The 20,083-nt window shown below is 36.8% G+C and overlaps 1 protein-coding gene across 2 annotated transcripts in view; it reads left to right on the top strand.

Moving 5' to 3' along the window:
- The first annotated feature begins 1,678 nt into the window (after nucleotides 1-1,678).
- The window catches only part of LOC132148790 (cytohesin-3), a 42,926-nt gene continuing 24,521 nt past the window's right edge, over nucleotides 1,679-20,083 (top strand). Inside the window, exon 1 of one of the 2 annotated variants that reach the window (XM_059557504.1) lies at nucleotides 1,679-1,971. In XM_059557504.1, coding sequence (XP_059413487.1) covers nucleotides 1,953-1,971 — 19 coding nt within the window. In that variant the 5' untranslated portion in view covers nucleotides 1,679-1,952. Of the gene's footprint in view, nucleotides 1,972-19,659; nucleotides 19,803-20,083 lie in introns of those variants that run through there. The other variant, XM_059557503.1, reaches the window with a different exon arrangement.

Below are 20,083 nucleotides of genomic sequence, written 5' to 3'. Positions count from 1 at the left end.
AGAGCTTCAACAACTGAGAGCAAGGCAGTCTCAGTTGAATGTCCACTTCTGAACCCAGATTGGTTGCTGTCAAGGAGGTTGTTGTGTGTGAGAAATGTAAAAACTTGGTTGAACACAGCTCGTTCAAGTGTTTTTGCAATGAAAGGAAGAAGGGGAACTGTTCTGTAGTTCTCTAAAAGAGATGGGTTGAGGGTGGGTCTCTTAAATAGTGGAGTTTTCTTAAGTATACGAGCCTGTCTAAATGATGAGGGAAAAACACCAGTGTGGAGGGGTGTGTTAATGATGTGAGTGAGTGCAGGTACAACTGCAGGAGAAATGGCTTGAAAGAGATGAGATGGAATAGGATCAAGCGGGCAAGTAGTAGGGTGATTAGAAAGGATGAGTTTTGAGACTTCTGCCTCAGAGAGTGAAGAGAAGGATGTAAATGAGTGTATGTTTGCTGGTGATATGAGCTCGATTGATTGTAGTGTGGAAAATTGTGCACTAATGTGTTAATAATTAATTTTATTAATGAAAAATGTGGCAAAGTCGTCAGCTATTAGAGATGAAGCAGGAGGGGGAGGAGGAGGACAAAGAAGTGAGGAAAATATTAGTCTGTTTCTCTCTTATTCCGAGGTCACCGTAGCCACCAGATCCAGTCTGTATCCAGATCAGAGGGTCACTGCAGTCACCCGGATCCAGTACGTATCCAGGCCAGATGGTGGATCAGCACCTAGAAAGGACCTCTACATCCCCGAAAGACAGCGGAGACCAGGACAACTAGAGCCCCAGATACAGATCCCCTGTAAAGACCTTGTCTCAGAGGACCACCAGGACAAGACCACAGGAAACAGATGATTCTTCTGCACAATCTGACTTTGCTGCAGTCTGGAATTGAACTACTGGTTTCGTCTGGTCAGAGGAGAACTGGCCCCCCAACTGAGCCTGGTTTCTCCCGAGGTTTTTTTCTCCATTCTGTCACCGATGGAGTTTCGGTTCCTTGCCGCTATCGCCTCTGTCTTGTTTAGTTGGGGTCACTTCATCTACAGTGATATCGTTGACTTGATTGCAAATATTTAAACTGAACAGAGATGACATCACTGAATTCAATGATGAACTGCCTTAACTGTCATTTTGCATTATTGACACACTGTTTTCCTAATGAATGTTGTTCAGTTGCTTTGACACAATCTTTTTTTTGTTTAAAGCGCTCTATAAATAAAGGTGATTTGACTTGACTAAAATGAAGGCTTGGCTCATGAATATTAATTACGCTATGCGTTGTTTGTCCTGATTGGCTCAAAGGAAGGCGTTTGTAGAGCGAAGAACTGTGATAAATATTTTATTCTGCTCTCTTTTAATGATTTACAATTCACTTACATTTCTTCTTTTCTGTTTTGTGTGTGTGTGTGTGTGTGTGTGTGTGTGTGTGTGTGTGTGTGTGTGTGTGTGTGTGTGTACGTGCTGATGCTTTGTCAATATCATATGCGAAACAGCTATGCCAGTAAAGCACTAAAAAGGTTTTTCTTTTGAGCTCCATAAATGTTAAAAACTGGCTTCAGGTCAGTTACCAAGCAACGTCAGCATTGCCTAATTAATATTCATGCCGCAATCCTTCGTCCTAGTAGGATTGGTAAATTCGCGTGTGAGGGGCGGAGCAAGTGTGATGACGTGTGACGGTCGCTGCGAAACAGATGCCCGTGTGTCTGGAGCGCTTATTCCGCTGGATGTTACTGATCCACGCTAGTGAACACACCGAGAAGCGCTGTATCCCTTCATTCGCTCAGAAACACATCGGGTTGCGGATTTAAACCTGGATTGAGATACAGTATCAGTTTATGCCGTCTAATATTCCGCTTAAAACTGGACCTGTTTGTAAATACAGCATATTAAACCCCTCATTGTAAAGCATACATCTGTGTCTGAGCGCGTTCTCATCACACCGTTTCCTTATTTTGTTTTTATCTGCAGATATGGAAGAAGATAATCAAGGTAAGGCCATCAGGTTTATAATGCAAGAGAAATATGTGGATATACTGTATGTGTACACATGATGATCATGTAATGGGTTAATATGGCATTAGACTGAGATGTGTCATATCATTAAGATCGAAGAGTATTGCATTCATTATTTAGGGGCATTTAAAACAAATGATCTAAAAACCACTCTGAACTAAGACATCCATGGACACAATGTTCATGCTTATTATTATAACTGCTCTGTAAATTAGTATGTTTTGAGAGCAGCACACTGCTCATAACATTAAAGCTTCAAGTCTCACATGCTATACTCAAAATTTCATATAACCTTATCTTAGACTAGAATTGGTTTGTCCAGTGCAAATGACTCTGAATCGCCATGTTAAGCACTGCTCACTCTTCCAGTCAAATGACAAACACCAGCGACTGTAGCTGTAAAGATCATAGATCAAAAGATCATATTTTTTGACTATCAGATGAGAACAAAACTTGAAGTGAATTGAGCTGAATACTGACACTGTTGCCTTCTGTAGAGCTGCTTTATAGCTGAATCGAATTTGTGTCATAATTGATGAATTTTGCAACATCAACTCTGTTACTGAACTGAAATGAATCAACAATGGACTCGAGCTGAATAACAACATCAATGTCTCCAGAAGAGCTGCTTGAAGCGGAATTTAATTTGTTTCATAATCGATTAACTTTTCTTTTTTTACAGTTGTTTAACTGAATAGTGACACTGTTGTCTTTTTAGAACTATACTTCACAGCAGAATTGGAATTTATTTCATATTTGAAAAAGTTTGCATCATTGATTCTGTTATTTTCCTTTTAATCACTGTGAAGCTGCTGTACTGTATACAGCACATAACATATACAGTATACATCACATATGGATCTTACTGACCAAACCAAGATAAAACAATATTTATCTGAAATATTTTGGTCTCTAGATGTGGCTTGGATCCCTCATGCTCATTTTACCATCTGACAGGTGATCTGAAAAGCCTAAAAAGTGTCATAGCACACCTGTCCTGAACAAGCTGCATGATTTGAGGTTTTTTTTGTTTTGTTTGTTCAGCACATCATGGATATCCATGCACGTGTAGTAATATTTCAAGATATGGTCTTCTAACTGAGAAGAAAATAAACTACGGTAATTAGCATATTCAAAGCATATGCTCCATGCGGGTTCCTCTGCTACCACTGGGGCCCCTGCTGGGGGACAGTAATCTGTGCTGTGGTCCACTGTGGGAGATCCCACCAATGAATTCAACTGGACTGAGAGGCAGCACCTTGTCACATGTGCACTATGAATTATGATTGTTGAAAGTAAGACTCATTTGAAAATACCAATGAAAGAATGTTTTCACGAATCGCAAACGAAATAGAGTCTTGTGACAAATTGTAGCTGATCATAGATTCTTAACTTTCAGTAAATGTTACTTTTTTCCCCCTCATCCTGTTTACAAAATTGGAGACCCATTTGAAACCCTGATTTACAAAAGTCACTAAACATTTTGTTGGTCCTTTGTAATTGATAAACTTTCTCGTGAGTTGAAGAGAACTTTTATCCCTATTTTCTACAATAATTTGGTGACCAGTGTTGGATAGTTGATGCTCATGTGGACAGTCAGTGTTAAAAAATAAAATAAAAAAATAAATACAATAAAAAATTAATAATATAAAGATAAAAAATGCAATGAGATTACTAAAGTGGGTTCCCATTGTGCAATAGTACGGGCCTAAATAATGTTATTTCTTGAATGTTAATATATACATATAATCACTCAGAAATTGCTAGGAAATTTAACTTAAAAAAAAAACGACAAGTAACTCATGGAGTTAAACATGAAATTTTGAAGTTGAAAAACTACAGTAGTATTGTAGTTATTGTAACTAGAGCCCCAGATACAGATCCCCTGTAAAGACCTTGTCTCAGAGGAGCACCAGGACAAGACCACAGGAAACAGATGATTCTTCTGCACAATCTGACTTTGCTGCAGCCTGGAATTGAACTACTGGTTTCGTCTCGTCAGAGGAGAACTGGCCCAACTGAGCCTGGTTTCTCCCAAGGTTTTTTTCTCCATTCTGTCACCGATGGAGTTTCGGTTCCTTGCCGCTATCGCCTCTGTCTTGCTTAGTTGTGGACACTTCATCTACAGCGATATCGTTGACTTGATTGCAAATAAATGCACAGACACTATTTAACTGAACAGAGATGACATAACTGAATCCAATGATGAACTGCCTTTAACTATCATTTTTGCATTATTGACACTGTTTTCCTAATGAATGTTGTTCAGTTGCTTTGACGCAATGTATTTTGTTTAAAGCGCTATATAAATAAAGGTGACTTTGACTTATTGTCTTGTTAAAAGGTACTCCAATAATCTTTGTTTTATTTACTTCGATTGATTATTTTTACAGTATACAGTTTATTCAACATGATTATATCATAGTTTCTCATGGTTCTCACTGTAAGGAAATAAAGTACAAAGAGTTATGCCCGTAATGCTTTTAAAAAGTTTTATTTGGAGACCAAAGTGTACCATAGAAAAGTGCCACAGAGGATCTCACTGGTGATTTTGTTGGGTTTGTTTGGCTCATACTTAGAACTAGAGTCTTATTAAGAGACCAGAATATGTTAAAAGATCTAGATTTCTTTAAGAATCCTTAATAATGGTCACCCAGATGATCTGTTGGTTAAAGTGTCAGTTAAATTGATTCATGTGCCCCTCCACTCCAAATCAGAAATACCTTGGCTTCTGCATGGGTCACTTTTCATCTGATGTAGATCTCACTTATTGAGCTTTCAGATTCATTCATGTTCTTCCCAGTTGAGTGAGGACCCTGAATCATGCCTATTTTTGACCTTGATGTAGTTGAAGTTGTCTTTATGCCAGAGAAATGTAAGCCTTGCGTCACAGTGTAGTCTGTAGCTGTCATTATATGACATTTGAAGTGACACAGTCATGTTCTGCAGAGTGGAACTACGGCAGGATTGTTTTATGTGTTTTAAGTACAGTGAGTCTTTTTGCTGTAGGGCATCGGGGTGTATCTGTAAGCATGATGTATGTTTCATTTAGCCACATGACGTCAGGAGGGAAACCACCAGCAGAGCAACACTATGAAATAACATCAGTCTACACCCAGCAGTGACTCATGACTCTGAACATGGCCTTGTTTTGAACTCTTCTCTGTTTCCAACACCAGTTTTAGGTGTGATTAAATGATGTGATAAATCATAACAAAGTGTGGCAGTACATGTACGTGTGCAGTGTCAACATAGCTACCATTTTATTCGAGCCTGACAGACGTTCTGTGCCAAACTGTCCACTGTCTAATTAGGCAACCAAGCATCCTAAGGGGTCGCACAGAACACTTTTTTCCATTCTGATACACTACGTACACTATGTAAACACACATTAGACGGACATGTATAACTGTTGTGCTCGCGTCTTTTGCAGCGTCTCACATAAGCACCACATTTTTAAGATGCTGTGTCAAGTTGGGGGCCATTCAAACAGAAGGTTTATTTTCATGTAAGGCTACATTTACACGACAACGATGTAGTCAAATTTTTTTTTTTTTAAAGTTTTATGTTTACACAACAACATTTTCAAAATGATTTGCATTTACACATATCTGAGAAAATGGCCAAAAACGCTGTATTACCCATGCCAGGCCAGTAGTTGGCGCTGTCACCTTGTTAGGTAACAGTACCTGTAGGGAAGTGATGATTATATGTTGTATATGTTGCGTCTCCGCTGTTGGTTGTAATATTGATGAAGTAAATCCTCACTTTGCTGAAGAAGCGTTAGCAAACTCTTGAGCAGCAACAATCGTACCATGTACTCCGCCGTTGATGTGTATGTTTGTGTGCGCTTGCTTTTAAAATCGACACGTACTGCGCATGTCTACATATCTAAATGTACTCACGTGCATGACGTCACTGTTTTAAAAAACATGCACTTTGAAACTTGCTTTCAAACATATGTGTTTTCAGTCCCCAAAATGCCATTGTCATGTAAATTAAAATGCATAAAAAGTTTTCGTTTTTAGCTGAAGATATTGTCATGTAAACGGCCCCTAAAACGCGAGATGCAGCGTTCAGGAATGTTAAAAAACAGCACAGAATCACTGATCTATATATGACTGGATCGCTCATCACGTTCTGAACTGCCAACAGACAGTGAAGCCACCGGAAGGGTTCGATCCGCCATCTTACTAATCCCTATCAGCAGAGAGCACCACTGAGTCACATTCAAACCGCTGTCCTATAATCACCCGATCTGAAGCAAATCGTTTTTATGATATGTGTATGTAAATTAATGTTTACTTCAGGTGTTATCTGCAATGTAACGACACAGGTAACGATCCAACACAAAATATAGCTTATTTCTTTACGAACATAATTATTCAGCAATTATTAAACATGAACGTATTCATATCAGAAATGGTTTTGAATATATTAGAATGAATAATTCAATAGCATCTATTAATATTGCTATATACTGAAATGAAAATCTTAACTTACTATCTTGGAAATAAAGCATTTAAATGTCTTTAAATTTGTACTTTATATAGTCAGTTAGTTCTCTGAATAAATTATGATGTGTAACGTTATATTTTTAATGTCCTGATTGAGCAACATCTATTTCAGACTCTCCAAGATCGCGCAAGTACGTTTACTAGCATTATCATTTCCATGTATAGTATTGTATGCTAAATTAATAATTAATTTAACCGCTGTTTAAATAATTAACGTACCTGCATCAAAATGAATGCTGTTAATGAAATAATTGTTGAAACATTTGCAGAATAACAAAAAAAAAACGCTATACCAAAATTATATAAACAATAAATAACTGTACAAGGCAAATAAAGTTATACAAAGCATAAATCTTTCGTCAGATTTCAGAATGAGCACTTTGTAGTTTGTTATATATATGTCGAGGTCATGTCTGATGTTTATCATGTTCGCTACTGTAATGAACGTAACGTTAGCTTTTTAATAAGTAGCGGAAATTCCTGACATTAAAAAAAATAATAACCGTTAACATGCCTAGGGTGTTTGCATTGTAATAATGTACACAGATACTTCAGATTTATAAACGCTGACTTGTTAGGTTATGTTTTCTCATTTAAATTTAATTAAAATAAAATGTCCTATTAATTCAATAGAACGTTTACGCACACTAGGGATTACCAATATGGCGGCGCTGCGGCTTCACTTTCATGACGTCATGAGCAATCCAGTTCTATGTTATAGATCAGTGCACAGAATGCCTTCTCTGCCTTGTTACCAATAAACAGTTTCCATGCCAACTTGCTACTGTAAACAAAAGCTTGCAATGCTTGCCCTTCATCCAGGGTCTTGGTCCACTGTTTTGGAACTGACATTGATGAGTGGCACTACGTGTACAAGTTGAAATTCTTTTAACTTGACATGGCATCTTAAAAATGCAGCGTTCCTGTGCGAGATGCTGCAAAAGATGCAAGACGTAAAGCAATATAGTAACAAATAATGTTAAAAATGGTTTGGATCATTTTTGGAGCTGAAGTGTAGCATAATATAGGCTTTATTTTAAAACTATTTTATACTTTTTCTCAAATTATTCAATTATTATACACGCAGTTTTCAGGGCGTCAAATTTATTGGCCACATGGAATATCAACTGATTTGTTGATTTCTGACAGTGGACAACCAAAACTAAGATATCTCCTATCCTGTATATGCACATTTTAAATAACCAAAAATGGATAACACTCTAGGGACCAATTCTCACTATTAACTAGTTGCTTTTTAGCATACATACTATTAGAATATTGGCTGCTTATTAGTACTTATAAAGCACATATTAATAGCTTATTCTGCATGACCATATTTTAGATCCCTTAATCCTATCACATACCTACATTTAACAACTAACAGTTAAGAGTTCACTCAGTCAAAAGCTATAGATAGTAGTTAGTTAGAAGGGAGAATTGGTGCCCAAAAGAATGTTACCAAAAATTTTGTATACTAACCATCTATATTAACAAAACTCTTGACTCATCTGCTATCTTGCATGATAGTTTCTGCTGAGCTAGCCGTAAAGCATTGTGGCATGGCTTCTTTGTGAAGGATACGTGCGATGCTGCCTAAGCTCACTGGTCTTTGGAACAAAGCTTACTAAAATCCTCAGCTTTGTCATCAGCATACAATGTGAGCAAATGCAGTAAGGAAGTATGCAAATGTAAATAACTGCATACCCTTCAAACTAACAATCTGACATTTGAACCATTTAAAATGTCTTACCAGCATGGGTCCAAATATTTAAAAAATAGTTGGCTAATTCCTCTAACTCTAAATTAGCTTATAGTACAGGTCAAAAATGAGAAACACATTTGCACAAACAATACGGCAGTTTCAGGAATTTACTTTGGCGCGAGGAAAACTGAAGACTCTTTCACCCCCTCATAAAGGAAACCAGACTGCAGACGAGTCTCTGGAGTGTTGGAGCATGTGGCAAAATGCATTCCAGCGAAAGAGAGCCACTCTTTTGAAGAGCAGTATTTTTGACTGGAATGGGATGCGGGAGTAGAGTCGAAGGGGAATAGATTATATAAGGGATCTCAAATTGTTTAAGCGGATGAAGGATCAGGAAAAGGTGTATCCAGTGGTCTCGGACAACAGGTTTCATTCTCTCTTTCCTCTAGCGTGGGCTTCCACTCTCTAGCATTTGTCCTCAGAAAGAGGCTATTGAACAGAGAGGAGCAAAATGCTGTGAACCTTCTAAGAGTTATAGTCTTATCATTTATTGTCATGCACAACACAACCATTGAAAGATTTACTATTACTCATATATAAGGTTAAAGGGATAGTTCACCCAAAAATGAAAATTCGGTCATCATTTGCTCACCCTCCACTTGTTCCAAACCTGTAGGAATTTCTTTTAGCTGTTGGACACAAAAGAAGATATTTTAATATTCACCGTTGATGGTAGCCACAGACTTCATTGCTATATAAAAAATACTATGGAAGTCAGTGGCTGCTATAAAATGTATGGTTACCAACATTCTTCAGAATATCTTCTTTTGTGTTCAACCGCTGAAAGAAATTCATACTGTTTATATACATATATATGCCAAAACAATCAAAAACATCCTGATCTACTGTATAACCTGGGTTGATACAGTAGATCAGAATTTCATAAATGTGGGCTTATTTCTTGGACCAATAAGTAATAACCAACTATTAACCAATCAGGACGCCCTAGCAATTGCATAGCAACCTGCTAAAAACAAATTTCTTTGGCCAATACGTAATATACAACTAGAAATCACTTTCACAATGACACACTGGAAACTGCATTGCAACATACTAAAAAACACTCAGAACACTTGAGTAATACTGCAACAATACACCATGTTAAACCACATTAGTATCACTTTAACATTGTAGCATTGAGTTTTGTGTGTGTGTGTGTGTGTGTGCGCGCGTGTGTGTGTGTGTGGGGGGGGGGGGGGGGGGGGGGGCTGGGGGGTTTGACACCACTAAACTCTAAAAATCAAGTAACTACACGTTACTTTGTGTAATGCAGGTACATTTTGCTTGCCTGTATGCAAATGATGCAGGTTAATGATCATAGTTTGTCAATAGTTAATTAAGAACTAGAATCCTTCTTGTGTCGAGCATTTCCTGCAAATAACTATACATCCATGTGCTGCTTTCCTGGTTTGATGTGGGATTTCTGTTGGTGATGCACATTTAAGAGGCTGCATCATTCAACATTCATACTGTTTGACACGCAGCTCCACAGAGATGTGTGTGTGTGTGTGTGTGTGTGTGCGCGAACACACATGTTTGGCCTATATGGGTCTCTTTATAGTACATTGTCAGTTTTAATGAAGTATACAAAAAGAACAATCCTTTGTCAGTGACTTTTCAACCATTTGACATTCAGCTCTACTTGATCTGCCAGACGTATGCATGTGTGCACATGTTTCATGTGTCTGTTTAAAACTGAGAGATCATATAGGTCATGTGCTGTATAGGCACATCTAAAAATAGGTTAGAGTTAGTAATCATAGCCCAGGTTTTACAGCCCTGTCACACATGTACATACAATGTATTCTTTCCACTTTTGCAAAAAAAAAAAAAAAGCATCTAAACCTAACCTTGCTCAGTATTTTCTTGGTTAACACTGTAAGTACATTGTAAATCCGGCCAGATTCTTTGTTTAAATCGGTGGTAACACTTTAGTTTAGGGTCCAGTTCTCACTATTATCTTGTTGCATATTATCATGCATATTACTTGCATATTGGCTGTTTATTAGTATTTATAAAGTATGTATTAATGTCTTATTCTGCATGAGCATATTTTAGAACCCTTAATTCTACCACATTCCTAAACTTAACAACTACCTTACGAACTATTAATAAGCAGCAAATTAGGACTTTACTGAGGCATAAGTTGTTGTTAATAGTGAGAATTGGACCCTTCCATGCAAATATACACACCCAAAAACATCATATCACATTAGTGAATCAACCTTAATATATTCAGTTACACCAACACTGAATTTAAGAGTGGGATAATAAATAATAAAAACTGTCACTATTTACTCACGTTTACATTGCAAACTAGCTTTCTGCATGCACTTAAAAAAACAAAAGGATTATTGATCATAAAACTAGTCTGTGTTAGTTGTGCACTATATTTCTTTTGCCAAGCAGTAGTTTTGTCTAGTGAATAAGATGCCACTGATAATCTTCCCCTCCAGTGAATTGAACTAAAGAAGCTGAATGGATTGGCTTTCACCAATCGAAACTCAACTGAAGCTATTCATTGGCAGCGATTCTTGAGAGGTCTGGCCCGGCTTGCAACAAACCCCATATACTACGAAAACCCATAGTTGTCATTTTAAGCAAACTGTCACTATGGGTTTTCTTAACTTGGTGGTTGTTATATCTGACTGCTGTTCTTCATGTTGGAATATAGTATATGCATTACTCATACACTGTAAAACCCGACAAGTTAACTTAACTCAAACTGTTTGAGTAAACAGATTGCCTTGATTTAAACCATGTAAGTTTTAAAACTTTGCATTCAAGTAATTAAGTGATTAACTAAGTGCTGATTGTTAATTAGTGATGAACAGCTGCTGTTAACAAACAGAATCACTGAAGAAAAGAGAAAAACAAGAACTACTATAACTGACTTCAGACACAGCCTTAGATGAAATCAACTGAAATAAAATACATGAAATCTCTCAAGATCTGATTAAACAACCCCACAAACAGCATCACCAGCTCCACTTATTAATAACCAGACTGACTTTATTTCTGTCAGACGTCTACAGAAGATCTTATTGATAATGAACTAAGGTTTAGATGTTGATTTATTGTTTCATTTGAAGTAACCATGTTAGAGATCACTGTTTGCTTTAGTTGGGCTCTTGACCCTTGATTTCAGTCTTTGTGTTTTCTCTGGCTGTTATAACCGTGTGTTTCTAAAACACATTTGTCATAACTCAAAAGCCCAGAAGAAATGCCATCAGGTGTTAACCTGTACCTAGGTGTAGGTTGCTATACTTTATATTGGCGATGGTAATCATCAATTATTGAACTTCTTGGAGTCTAATCTCTGATGAAATAGGCATTGTGTAATTTGATTGATTATAGTAAAAGTGATTCTAAGAGCCAGTGGTTCTGTGATAATCAGTTAATCTGAATGACTTTTCAAACAGTGTGGTCTTCTACGGTGTCAAACAGTCACACAAAGACATCAATAATCAGAATATGAACCTCAACAATGGTGACCATAAAAAACATGCTGCAGAGCATGCTGGGAGCCATGGATGAGTTTTGTACTACAGTATGCATTGCAGCATGTTTTTTTATGGTCACCATTGTTGAGGTTCATATTCTGATTATTGATGTCTTTGTGTGACTGTTTGACACCGTAGAAGACCACACTGTTTGAAAAGTCATTCAGATTAACTGATGCTGGAATGTGTCTGGTTCAGATCTAGAGTGAACGAGTTCAACAAGCCCAAACCAGCATCTCTGTATATAATTGCATGCATGTGGACGCGTAGCAAACACAGGTTTGACATCATTTGTAAAGTGTAGCTGGTTAAATGGGTCACAGCTCATATTCTTGACAGCTGCTGTCGTGTGAGTAAGAGGCTCTGTGAGCGTGAGTCAGTGCACAGCAGCAACCGAGGGCTTCACCTGTGTTATGTCACCAGCAACGCTTCTCCACTGACCCTTCAGTCATCACTTCATTACTGGCAACACTCTCCTGTGGGTGGAGATCACCAGTTACTGTAGATTTGAATGGTTTCTGTGCTGAGCTGTTTATTTCAGAGTTAATTACAAAAGAGGCATCTTAAAACCTCTTTCATATCGTTTGAGAAATTAAAGTTAATAATTTTGTATGAGTTCAAATGATAACTTTGTGCTTTCCTAAACGTGCTTGTTTAAAATCTGCTTAATGGTTAATCGTCATTGGTCAAACTTCATTGGCTTGTAAAAATGCATTTACTGATTGTTGTTGAGGTCTGAAGCAGAATGTGAAATTACAAACTAAGATTCCTAGATTTCTTAATAGACTAACAAATTTCCCTTTATTTCACAACCTCTTCCAAGTTGTAGCTCAATGATTTCATATTTCTTCCAAGTGGTTTTATGAAATGAGGATTTAGATTCATGAACATTCCTTAAAATGACATCTCAAGTTCACACTAGGTGTACATTTTGACAGCATCTCAGATTCATTGTACTCTGTAATAATAAATCTCACAGTATGAATGATAATATCCATAACTTTTCTCTTTCAAAACTTTTTAAATTGCAATTTAAGTAGCACTTCCTTCATTCTCTTCCTTTGTTCCAAAAATGTTTTTTTTGTTTTGTTTTGTTTTTTGGATCTTTATTTTTTCATTACAGAGAAATAATGAGATTGAGGTCAAGTGTGAAGACTGTAAGAGCAATACATTTCTGTCTGATCCATGTGGTCACAAATACTTTATCAGAGATCATACTATTATTACCATAAGGGGATATAATAAATGGGGGCCCACGACAAATTTAGGATATTCTCAGAAAACATTTTGGAAATGTTGTGTTTTTATTTAAAGCTATTTAGGTAGTTTTTATGGTATAACCCAGGGGTTTCCAAACATGTCTGTCTGCCAAACTGCTTAACGTACATAAAGTATGTTAATCTTTAAATAATTTAAATACATATTTGCATGGTTGTCTGCAGCCGGTTAAGGTTTGCATGGCATGCAAGTAAACAGATGAAATAGGTTTTGCTTAGTGTTTTATTTTGTTTATTTATCAAAATAAATAGTTTTATTTTTCAACATATATAAATATATAATAATATAATAATTTACATAATGTAAAGAGAATTGCACGATTTTGCCAAAAAATATATATTGTGCCATTTTTATGTCATATATTGTTATTGAAGTTTGAACTGTAATATGACATGTCATTTCATGTCTCTACTGCTTTCACACTAAGTTTACTCTTTACAAGAACCAACACAGCTAACTGTACTGTAAAGCTGCATTACATTTATTTATGCATTCAATTATTAATGTTCAAACCCTTAACATATTAATGTCAAATCCTTTTGGCAGAATATTGATGAAACGCTGCTGTCGACAAACATGTCAGAAATTCTGCAAGTATGAATGTAAACGAAGCTCCTAAATTCACGACGCTTGCAGTTCATCATCAAGCCATTCTGAAAACAGTCTGATACAAACAGGGCGATATATCTTTTATAAGATATGTCACTAGTTTTACTAATTGTGAATCCCCATTTGTTTATTTTAATGTTATATATTCAGCCTAACAGTTACCTCAAAAATCCCCATTTGGGAAATCCTGGTATAAATGATTAAAATGTAATGGTAATTACCATGGAATTTGTCTGATATTCTGATGAAATCCAAGAGAGAGAGAGAGAGAGAGAAATCTAAATCAAATAAATATTAATGTAATACTAAGATTAGATTTAGATTTAGCATTAATCACACAAGTAGTAATTCATTGGGAGCCACACAATAGCTATTTTCCCAGAGCTTCCATTTGTAAAACATCTTAGAGATAAGAATATCTTCATTTAAAGAACTCTTCACTGGCCCAGTTCTCCACAGCTGGACAAACTCTCCATAGTTTATAATTAAATCCCAAAGTCCCAAGGAAATTCAGGCTAAAGGAATTCAGTTCACAAGGAATGAATAAAACAGTGTCAGAGCGACTGAAGAATTTCTTATGGCGCAATAAAGAGCTGCCAGGACCGGACGCTCAGCTCTCGTCGCCCACGTTTCAAACATAATAATGTGACAGAGTGATTTTGTCTGTGCATTCCCCAGTCATAGTACACCCAACCTCACATCCAGATGTGGTGTCTGGACAGATGGGGCCAGTATAAACAGGTCTGTAAGGTGTCCGGCAGTCCGTTTTGTCTCATTCATGGCTCTGTATCAATCCAGCTCTAAACTCATTTCCTGTCTGAGTCATTGCAAGCCTCAGAGGTTTCACTGTCTCATCCTATGGGTGGCACTGATGCCCCATATCGCACTGCACCTCAGATTGGCCTTGATGGAAAAGGAGATTTTATATTTGATTGGATTGATTCCATAGAAGGAGATCCTGATGGTGTCACTCAGAAATGTTACCATCATTCAGAGCCACTGTAGATACACTTTAGACTTAGATGGTATCCAGGAAGGTAAAACTGAAGTCCCTCTGAACTTAGTTCAAGTTCAAGTTTATTTTATTTGTATAGCACATTTACAACAGCCACTAGGCTGACCAAAGTACTTTACAGTAGTGAAAATAATAAAAACATACACAGAAAGCAAACCAGATAAATATATGGACAGTCAGTTTTTTTTTAAATTACAGAATAACAGTAATCAGTATATTAAGGAAAACAAATAGGTTTTTAGCGGGGACTTAAAAACAGACTGAGAAGGGGTCATTCTTATTTCTAAAGGCAGGGATATAACAAAGTCCACCCCTTCACGCTTGAGTCTAGTGTGTGGAACTACCAACAAAGTCTGGTCGCAAGATCTTAGGCTTCTGGACGGAGTGTATACATGAAAGAGTTCAGAGAGGTGGACAGGAGCTAGGTTATGTAAAGATTTATAAACAAAGAGTAGAATTTTCAAGTCTATTCTCTGATGAACCAGCAACCAGTGTAGAGATCTGAGAATTGGAGCGATGTGTTCATGTTTGCAACACTTCACAAGAAGTCTGGCCGCAGCATTTTGGACTAGCTGAACGCTCCCAATCTGAGATTTAGATATACCGCAATATAAGGAATTGCAATAATCTAGCCGAGATGTAACAAACGCATGAACAGCCATTTCTAGAGGTTTGGGAGTGAGAAAGTATCTGATTTTAGACAGTAGATTAAGTTGATAGAAACTGGATCCAATAACAGAGGAAATATGTTCATCAAAAATAAATGCTAGTCGACAAGAACACTTAGGTTCTGCACCAGGGAAGATCTAAAAACTGATAAACTTTCCAAATTAGGGCGTATATACTGAGAATCCTTATTAGAACCGAAAACAATTACTTTGCTCTTGTCTTCATTTAGGAAGAGGAAATTTTGGGGGCGAGCCACTCTTTAACCTCGTCTGCATAGAAATGAAAAGAGACGCCATGTTTCCTTAGAATAGATCCCAGAGGTAGCATATACTGTAGATAGAAAATAGGGAAGGGGCTAAGACAGAGCCTTGCGGAAGATGCAGGGGAAGAGGTAAAATTACCCACCTTGACAAAAAACTTTCTGTCAGACATGTATGACTGAAACCAATTAAGAACTGTAGCTTTTAGACCCACACGGGACTCTAGTGTGGAGTGGTCTTCTGTATCAAAAGTGATATATCTAAAAAACTCCGACACACACCTCCCTACTAACCCCACAAATAAAGAAATAACTGTTTAACTAGCACACTTCAAATAAACCAAGAGAAAACCAGAATAATTCAATCATACAACGAACAATCATTAAAGATAACACTTACTTCTTTCTGCCTTTTGAATCTCAATCATACAGTGTAATAGACAGAGACTAAGAAGAGAAAACTACTTCAATAAGTAGCGCACACAAGATGAGGTAGAGATACACGGTTAACTACTGGCTTCAAGTATCAGGTCTGAGGTTGAAGATGGGTTTATTGAGGTAAACTAGTGAATATGTGTTCCTCAATCAAAATTGTTATCGATTATCATATTTAAATCAATGTGATAAACAAGTTAGATCAAAGGTAATCTAAAAGTAATCGGATTATATTACTTTGCTAAACTTTGTGTTTTGGTCTACACACTCAATGCAATGCAATCATCCTCACTGAACTCAATACAGTATTCTCTAAACTCTAATCTGTGGACTAAATCAGAAATCGTATTTCATACAAACTGGAAAAAAAATGATAAAAATATCTGAAAAGGTAGCATTCTGCTACTTCGTTAACATGGCTTTTATTCCTTATGACCTGCATTTGTTTTAATTTCCCAATCAGACATGAACTGGCAATTTAAGCCAGTTCTTTATGCACAATATGCATCTGAATGAGCATGAATGAAAAGACAGATGTTAAAATGGCTAAGATTTAGTTGTATTTCTTCTAAAATAATTACTTGACATAATGTTCAGCAAAATGCTGTCAGCTGGTCCATCTTACTAGGTTCACAGTGAAGTGTCTGTTAATCTAATGGCACAACTTGCATATTTATCGTCCTCATGCAAATTGTGTTCGATGTATGCTACACAGAATCTCATGGAGTTGGTGCTGATCATTTATGCAGCTGTACTGAGCTTAAACTTTACTCACACTATTATCCCAGATGCTGCAAAACAGCACAAGCAATCAGATGCAGGCAAACCATGATTATATGAGAAACCACACAGAGCCTCTGCCAAAACTACTAATCTAATTTGTGAATGGGAGCATGACACAGGATGAGCTAAAAATAGGTGCATCAGGATATTTTCTCATCTTTTTAAAACCATTTTCAAAAAGGACTCAAGATGTCAGCGTGAAATGCAGGTGATGAATAAAGCATTGTGTTTCTTCTGCAGTGAGGTTTTATTGAGTTACGTGTGGAGTGGGTGAATTCAATCAACCTGGAGGTTTTGTTTGTGTTTTGTTCTTAAATATATGAAGCACCTAAAGTAGATACGCACTGCTGATTTTCAAAAAAAATCGGCATCATGGAATATTAATACAGGACAGAGATGCAGATTGTAAAATAATCTTAGTGGCAGGAAAGGGTCAAGTTGTGTTTGCTAAGTCAAGCATCATTATCGCAACGGCTTGTAGTTAGGGTTAGTGATTTAAACAAACTCCTAACCCTAAGTACTTCAGCCGTCCCGCACCATTTGTGCTTCAGACATGAAGGATATTACATTTTGTGTGGCTTGTTGTGCTATTACTTTTTTCTTAGCACAAGCTAAATGCTAAATCTGCCCCTGAAGTAAAATAACATACTCTTTATGTACCTGTCCTTACGCAAAAACTCCACTCTTCATCACAGTTGTAACCCAGTGTAAGTGAAACTGTTCAAAATATAATTGCACACAAGCCAAAATGTTACTTAAAGGTCCCGTTTTTCGTGCTTATTTTAAGCTTCGATTGTGTTTACAGTGTGCAATATAACGTGTTCATATTTCGCGTGTAAAAACAGTATTTTTCACACTATTCACCTCTCTGTATACCGCTGTTTTCACTGTCATAAATAGGGCTGATGACTTCCTTGTTCTATAAAGTCCGTCCTTCAGAAATACGTAATGAGTTCTGATTGGGCCAGCGGTTCCTGTGTTGTTCCTGTGCCCTCCTGGAAACGCGATTGGGCTAGTTTTTAGAAGCAAGTGGGCAGGAGCATGTGCTAGAGATGTACTTATAATCACAGGAGCGTTTTTATTGACGAGATGCGCATGAAAATCGCATTTGATTTTTTTGCACAGCCCTAACATCTAGTTAACAAAGCTAAACAGTGTTGCCTTTTGTATAATAAGTTTCAGAAACTGTTAAACGCACCAACTTAAATAATAAAATACACTTACCGGTTGTGGTCCATAAACAACGCCTTCTCCAGACAAAGAGGAAACTGCTCCATCTTTCAAGAATAATCTTTGTGCGAATCCGGCATTAAACTGATTGAGATTGTAGTCCAAACGGGTCGTTCGTTGTAGGCGAATTCTGTTAAATAAAATATCTCGCTTGGCATTGAACTTTGAGCTTTATAATTTTACAGATATTATTTATACTCTAACAACAACATTACACACTAACTGAAGTTTGAAACATGGGATCACGAAGAACGAGACCTTTAAGTAATTTTGCTTTTTACAACTTAATTTAACCATAGAAAAAAGCTAAATTAGCTATAATATACTAGAACTTTCATTAAGATAAAACTAAATATATTTTGTTAGTCAATATTTAGTTCACTATAAATAAAGATGACTTTGAAAAACCTTTATGTATATTGTTATGTCTTTTTAAAGTATGCATCATATTTTAAATACTAGAAAAAAATAAAAAATAAAACCCATAAGAAATATGCAGTGAGTAAAGCTAGTCAGCATGTGTTCTGCACAACAAAACTCCAGTGTCAAAACTATTTAAACAAAACTGCGTTATTTGCTTTTAGACAAACTGAACAGCAAAAAATGCACTTTAAGTAAATGGCATGGTTGTTTTTGTTTGTTTGTTTGTGCTGTAGGCTAGTCCTGAAAACAAACATAACTTGCCCTTGTTGTGTGGCTATAAATAAAGTTTGTGACTCATCATTGAAACCAACTCAGATTCAGGTGCCACTCCCAATTGAGTGTAAACAGTCCCATTATGTCAAGTTATATTGATGATATCCATAGCAATCAATTGTGGGTTTCACTTTCTTTTAAGGTGTCCTTGTTACAGTTTAACTATACATTTAAGTACTGAGTAATATGAATTAACTACATGTGCTTACTATTTGCTTAGGGTTAGGATTAGGGTTTGGCTTAGGGTTACTTGCATGTAATTATGCAGAATTAATTGTTGTTATAATAGTAAGTACATGTAACGTGTATCAAGGACACCTTAAAATTAAGTGTTACCCAATTGTGTCAGTATGAGTAAAGTTAAGTTAAGAGGTCGCATCACAGTTAACAATAACTAACATCATTTCAGCTCCAGTAACTATATACAATAACTTGACCATATAATGGTATCATTTTGGTGTATTTTGCTGTATGATTGCTAAGGTGTTGTCGGAGGTTGCCAGAGTGCGTTGCTGTACTGAAGGTGTTGCGATGGAGTTACTATATGGTTTACTTTTTCTAAGCAAAAATATAACAAGTGTTTTTTAGCATGTTACTTTGCGATTGCTGGGATGTTTTATGTGGTTGCTAAAATTGTACTTCTTGTACTACAAAATTGTACTACTAACAAATAGCACTAAAACTTAATACAAACAGACTCCGCGCCACACTTCCTGATGAAACTTGAGCTCGGTGAATACAGTATCTGTTTATGAGTTTTATCATCAAGCTGAACACTCATGATGGTTGAATGCACTGATGTCATTTCAGAGCAGAGGTGGTTGAACTGGTTTTACCTGCACAGTTGGTCTGTAAAAGTATGCAAACTATGTGTGTAGTGTGTTTTGAGAGTAGTGGAATAAACACAGTCTAGCAGACACATTGCTCCTGTATCTGAGCACTTCAGTTTTCCTGGAGAAATCATTCTTCTGAGTGAGTTTCCAATGTGGTCTGCTTTGAGAAATGACTACTATGCTGCATAAAGAACAACTGATATGGGAAGAGAGTGATGGTACGTACTGCATATACTGTGAGATTCAAGCTGTTGTGCTGTGCACTCACAATGATACCGAATGTAGAAAGTGTTTTTGTGCTTGGATTGGAGGAGAGCACAGCATTATTCGAGCTTTAAGTCACAAGATGGCTAATGTCTGAGTCTGGATGCGATGGGAATTCCTGAGCTGGTGAATTGGTTCACATTTTGATATTTCGTTGGTGGTGTTGTTCACGAGAGGCAGGGAAATTAAACTGATGATGGGAATGGGGTTTACTCGTATGTGAACTGCATGTCCT

This window comes from Carassius carassius, chromosome 9 (assembly GCF_963082965.1).
Source record: "Carassius carassius chromosome 9, fCarCar2.1, whole genome shotgun sequence".
NCBI classification, from domain to species: Eukaryota; Metazoa; Chordata; class Actinopteri; order Cypriniformes; family Cyprinidae; genus Carassius; species Carassius carassius.
This window is presented reverse-complemented; position numbering and strand designations above follow the sequence as displayed.